Genomic DNA, 6418 nt, shown 5'->3' on the forward strand with positions numbered 1-6418 from the left:
CGTTCGTCAGACAATTAATATAATTTAAACATTATTATAAACTGTATTATAAATTATTATGAATTATTGTACATTATATATATTGATAAAGTAAATAAATTCTACATTTAGCAAACAACAAATGCAAGCACTATCTTGTGCTGTCAGATTAATATAGATGGTGCGGCAGTAGCTGCTTGGGATTTTGCCTTTGGTGAGATTCGGTCAATCTCATTCTGCGACTAGTTGGTGACGGTTGTGTCGGAGCTGATGACGAAATTGCGGAGTGGTTTCTCAGTGTGATTCCTGTATTTTCTATACATGTTTTAACACGATTCTTGGATATTATTTCATCACAGTGTATAAAGTGATCTTTTTGTACTTGTGAACTGGTTAATTCTATCATTGTTACTGAATGTTACAATATTCTTGTACGTGATTGTATTGTTATGCGATTGATGCATAAACATAACCTCCGAGAACAGGAAAATATTTTTTTAAATATTTACACGACAAGAAGGATTGTAATCGTTTGTTTCTTCATTTGTGTCTATTAAAGTATATTAATAGTAATAATTTAGATATTTATTAACTGTTAGTAAAGAGTTAGAGAAATAAAAATGAAGAGTAGTAAGTAATACTGTTTAGCAATATTTATTTAGCATTTTATCTGAATAGTTTGTCATTCTACAACTGTTGAGCAATGCTTTATCATAATTATTTCATGTCATAAAAGTTTTATATTATTTATAACTTCTTATTATTTATTTTTGTAGATCTAATTTAATTTGTATTAAATTTTACTTTTAATCTATCAAATATAGTAACATCATGGTATATGTTAATATATTAGATTCAGATGAGAGTGATTGTGAAAATGGAAGTTTCAAAAATTTCTCACAAGACAACGATGGAAGTGTTGAAACAAAAGAACCTTATTCGTCATATTTTTCTTGTTCAAATGATAGTGATGGTAATGAAGATTATTATAATGAAAGTACTAGTGAGAAGGATAGTATAGCCGCATTCAAATCTCATAATGTTTACCAAGATTCCTCTTATGAACAAGATTCAGCTGATGAAGGTTGCAGTCAAAGTATGCAGAATCATGCCTACGTACAAGATTTACCGAATTGTAATGAAGAATTGGAAATTGGGACAAAAAGGAAGACATATGAAGAAGATCCTTATCACCATAGTAAACGACAAAAGATTCAAAGAAGTTCAAGTAAATCTGACGAGGAGGATATTGATGAAAATAGAGTTCACAATACAAGAAAGGAAGTAATAACACAAGAGTCAAAAAATGCCCTTGATAAGGGCAAAAGGATGATGCGAATGATGGGATATAAAGAAGGTTACGGTCTTGGAAAAAATAAACAAGGTCGTTTAGAGCCAGTTCAAGCACCTAAACAGCATGGTCGTAGAGGTCTTGGACATCATGTTCCTGGACTTGAAGCTTCAGGTCTTAAATGGAATCCTGCAGAGGAAATAATAAAGTGTGTTGAAGATATGGAATGGATAAGAAATCCAAATCCTAATACACCTACATTAGAAGAAATGCAGCACTGGTTACATCAGGGACCTAAAAAGTTGACCATAGATGATGAAATTGATTTCTGTTGTGAAGATATAGTGAAAAATGTTATCAATGCAAAAACAGTATTTGATCATTTGGATGGCGTTGAAATGCGTCGAGCAAGAACACGTTGTAATCCTTATGAAACAATTCGTGGTGCATTTTTCTTAAATCGTGCTGCTGTTAAAATGGCAAATATAGATAGAGCATGTAACTTTATGTTTACTAAACCAGAAGGTTTGGGGGACAATGAGCTGCTATACTTTGCAGATGTTTGTGCTGGACCAGGTGGTTTTAGCGAATATGTTCTATGGCGGAAGAAATGGCGTGCTAAAGGATTTGGTCTTACTTTAAAGAATGAAAATGATTTCAAATTAGCAGATTTTTATGCGGGTCCTTGTGAAACCTTTCATCCATATTATGGACCAAAAGAAAATGGTGATGTTTTTGACCCAGATAATCAAGAGGCATTTACAAATCTTATAATGCAGCATACCCATGGCAAAGGAGTACATTTTATGATGTCTGATGGAGGATTTTCAGTAAAAGGACAAGAAAGTATACAAGAAATTCTTTCAAAACAATTGTATCTTTGTCAATGTTTAATAGCATTGATGATTGTAAGAGAGGGTGGTTATTTTGTGACAAAATTATTTGATCTTTTTACACCCTTTAGTGCTGGTTTAGTTTATTTAATGTATCGCTGCTTTGAAGAAGTTTGTATTTTTAAACCAAACTCTTCTAGACCAGCAAATTCAGAACGTTACTTAATATGTAAAAAGAAACGAGCTGGAACACAAGATGTTGTGGAATATTTGAAGCATGTTAATCGTCTGCTTTTAAGAGGTGATGAAAATGATGATGTTTTACAATTAGTATCATATAATGAATTAAAAAAAGAAAAACAATTTGTTCAATATCTACATGCTTCTAACAACGATTTGGGCAGAAAACAAATAATAAGCCTGTGTAAAATTGCTGCATTTTGCGAGGATAATACTCTTGTTGAGACAAAACAAGCTGATATGCGCAAACAATGTCTAGAGTATTGGAAACTTCCCGATGAAACTAGGACAATCCCAAGACAAATGAAACCAAAAGATAAATTGAATAATCTTTTGAGAGATACTTCATTCCTTACTATCAATCCAGCACAATTGATGGAATTTAACATTGAAAATGCATTATTATCACCATATGACTGGTTTTGTATGCCATGTGGTACAAAGCCAAGGCCTGATGATGATAAGAAGAATGCTACATTTTATATGGGTATGGGGAGGAGTAACGTATATCGATATGTAAAGAATTCTTGGGTTCTAGTCGATGACATTGCCATAGAATTACCACCAAATACACTTGTATATGCAGAAGTTGTATATGAAATGACTAAGGAATTTAGACATCAGCAAAAAGTACTTGCATTGCATATTATAGATGCATTCTACTTAGGAGGAGAGGACATCAGTAAAAAATATTTGAGGTGCAGGTAAGCAACTAAATCTTATTAAATTCAATAATAAATTTATATATTTTCAGTAATGAAATATTTTTTGAAGGAGTACTTTTATGTAATACTAATGTATGACTTTTTTTTTAAAGGAATGAGGATACAAAGTTGTTCTGTGAAGCTTTGTGGAAACCAGCAGGAAATAATTATGCTCGAATACGTGCCAAAGAACTGTTTCCAGTTGGTTCTTATATATGTGAAAAATTGCGAGTAACACAACGTAAAATGAAAAATAATTGCGATGCCTTAGTATACGAACTTCCAGAAAAGACTTTAGATGTTAATGGTTATAATAACGACAAATTGTATTTCATACCACACAGTGTAATATTTTTAAGAAGTACCGCAAATCCGTGGAATCGGTATGTTAGTAAAACACGTTCCATGACGTACGTTTTTAATTGCAAAACAAATGAGAAGATATTCGATCTTCATAGACCAAGTTCAGCAGAAGCAAGTTTCATTGAATCTTTTAAAAATCGCCTTATTTGGCATTGGCCTAATGATTCATCACTTACTATGAATAGATTTGCAAAATTTATTAAAGATAAATGTCCTGTATATAATACAAGCTTAAAATATTAAAACTATAGAATGTACATATGTTGAAACATGACTTGAGCCGCATAGAAGTCAAACAGATTAATTCCGTTAAGTTGACTGTTATTTCGAATATGAAATACTTATGATATATTTTAGTATTTAGTATTATATTTCTATATAAATAGAGGTAATTTCAGAAAATATAATTAATCAGTTTGTCTTCTGGGTGGCTCAATTGCAATACTATTTGGTATGAAATATACTTTTACAGATGATATGCAGTATTGTATATAATGAATGAATGGTTATGGGAATGAATGATGACAGTTAACTGTACTATATTATTGTATAATTTATTTTACAATTATATTATAAATATTTAGTCGATACAATTTGTTTTTAGTTAGAATGATTAGATACCTATTTGTGGCAGCTGCTCCCATAATAGGATAAGTTTCAATACCTAAGTCTACAATCCATTGCTTCCCAACTTCAATATTTGATTCAGGTCTTTTATAAAGAAATATATATCTTATGTGCTCAAGTATAGCTACATATGAACCATCTACATAAAAACCATATAATAAGTTGAAGTACTGTGTGTAAATAATTTGTATTTATAGTTTAATTAAATACTTTACCAGCAGGTGAAAGACAAAACTTTTTGTTACTTTTACTTGCTTCAACGTAACCAAAACCAGGAAAGGTGTAGTGATGCTTTATATTCCATTCCACATCATTTACTTGGTTAGTGATCCATAAGCAACCATCGTTATCGTGCCTTAAACATATTGCTTGTCCGAATTTTGTTTTGTACGTATACAAAACATGATTGTTTAGTCCAAGCATAGCTAAATGAGTATTTTCCTGTGTAATAAGGTCAATTCTTTGTAAAAGATTATCTTTTCTTTCAAGGTCACATTCTTCAAGCTGTTCAGCGTTAAATCCCAAACAAGGTTGACCTTCTTGTTTGTTATCTATTTGATTTGCACACAGATGTGCTAACCTAAACATGAAATAAAAAGATATTAAAGTACAAATAATATAACAGAATTTTTATTATTATTTCAAGTAATGTACCTAAAATGGATTTCAGTAGCCAAAGTTTCATTAGGCAAACACTCTCCACCAATATCACCTTTAATTAGTTCATTCCACATCAAACCACTTTCATGTTTATACAGTTCAAGTTTAAATGTATCCTGTTCATATCTCCATGTTGTTAAACTTTCATCTAATCTGTATTGGCATTGCCCTTCAATTAGTATGTTATTATTCACTGTTACCGATAATTCCAATGGTGTTACATTTACTTTAACTTTATCATGATGATGCTTATCTATTGTAAGCCAAACTGTTATCGAATCCTCATCCTGAGACCAAGAATATTTTGGGATCTTTAGTTCTCCATTTTTCTCTATATCCTTCCTACTATCAGTAAATTGTTTTGTTTTTGGACATTCAAATGTTATATAATCTTGGCAAATAGAATGCAAATATTTTCCACATTCTTCTATATATACATATTCAACAGCACCATTTACTTTTAAAGCTTTTTTATCAGTGAGCTCAAAGTATTCAGCTTCACTCCCTACATTTCTCCAAATGTACGTTAGCAGTAATAGTCTTGTAAATTTTTTTTCGCCTGTACTTCTAATATCACACATTACGATCATAACAGTGCTTATAGTATTCACATATTGTACATCTAATATAATTCCAGGTTCTGCATCATTTAGTATAAAAGATTTAATATGTTCTTGTGCATCTGTTACTAATAATGTTAAACAGTCTCCACCATCAGAGATTACAATAATATTGTTACTAGTAAATCCAATTGATGGATTATATAGAAAATTCTGTATCTTTTCGCTTAAGCTATGGATTGTATATACATGATGTAAATTGCCATCCTTTTTAAAATGCCACACAACCCAATCTTTATCTATAAACCAAACTGATGTATCATATGGATTTTTGAATAAATGATTATGAAATGCAAACAATCGAGTTTCTAAAAGGGAATCACGACTGGTTGTTAACTCTAACCTAAGTATATCTGTAATTATAAGTAACAATGTATATGTTAAGATGACAATGTATTCTACCAAAACAATAAAATAGTAAAAATTAATAATGTATTTTGTTCATTAATCCTTACCTGTTTTCAAATTTATTTCACTGTCTATTGGAACTTCATCAGAACAAAATTGATATTTCTCAAAATTTAGATTTATTAAATTTCTATCAGGACATAATTCGACAACTTTCGTCATTTTCCGCTGTTTTTTCTTCAAACGTTACTTAGAAATAAAGAAACGTAATTATCTTTAAAACCAAAATTTATAACCTTAGTATGTAATTTGTCCCCAATAGTTTGGATAATATTTTTCAGTACACTTAATCGTACTTATTTCTTCTTCTACTTTATTTTACAATATTAATAATATACATACAGCATTGATTTTCTTTATTTTAATTAAATTTCAGTACAACAACACATTGACAGATTCAATCACAAATTGCTATATCAGCAATCGATATAACTTTATAATCGACATATGTACTTATAGAACGCGATAATATTGAAAATAATAGTTCGTTATATAGTTTAAGAAAGCAATGAAGTAAGACATAATATCAGGCGAGTCTTGAGTAAAATTGTAGAAGTATTAGATACATACTAATTTTATATGTGTTTTACGTTGTTTTGACAATAGTGAACAGCGTTTCTAGTATAGTGAAATGAAAACAGGTTAGGTTGGGGTTAGGTATCTTTTCTTGATATTAGAGTGTATACATACATA

The 6418-nt window shown here is 30.4% G+C and overlaps 2 protein-coding genes across 4 annotated transcripts; one reads left to right on the top strand and one right to left on the bottom strand.

Annotated features, from left to right (window-relative positions):
- The first annotated feature begins 168 nt into the window (after positions 1-168).
- LOC122569899 (cap-specific mRNA (nucleoside-2'-O-)-methyltransferase 1-like) lies at positions 169-3998 on the top strand. Of its 2 annotated transcripts, XM_043731537.1 has the most exons (3): positions 169-609; positions 833-3047; positions 3161-3998. In XM_043731537.1, the coding sequence occupies exons 1-3, from the start codon at positions 600-602 to the stop codon at positions 3651-3653; spliced, it is 2718 nt and encodes a 905-aa protein (XP_043587472.1). In that variant the 5' UTR covers positions 169-599; the 3' UTR covers positions 3654-3998. The 2 variants fall into 2 exon arrangements, with proteins under 2 accessions (XP_043587472.1, XP_043587471.1); XM_043731536.1 differs by having other exon boundaries at positions 169-3047.
- Positions 3944-6324, bottom strand: LOC122569905 (nudC domain-containing protein 1). 2 transcript variants are annotated; one of them, XM_043731552.1, is made up of 4 exons: positions 5773-6324; positions 4692-5556; positions 4253-4617; positions 3944-4176 (listed from the first exon to the last, which is right to left on the bottom strand). In XM_043731552.1, exons 1-4 carry the CDS (start codon positions 5885-5887, stop codon positions 3965-3967), a joined length of 1557 nt encoding a protein of 518 aa, XP_043587487.1. In that variant the 5' UTR covers positions 5888-6324; the 3' UTR covers positions 3944-3964. The 2 variants fall into 2 exon arrangements, with proteins under 2 accessions (XP_043587487.1, XP_043587486.1); XM_043731551.1 differs by having other exon boundaries at positions 4692-5670.
- Positions 6325-6418: the final 94 nt, after the last annotated feature.

The sequence above is a fragment of the Bombus pyrosoma genome, linkage group LG8 (genome assembly GCF_014825855.1).
Source record: "Bombus pyrosoma isolate SC7728 linkage group LG8, ASM1482585v1, whole genome shotgun sequence".
NCBI lineage: Eukaryota > Metazoa > Arthropoda > Insecta > Hymenoptera > Apidae > Bombus > Bombus pyrosoma.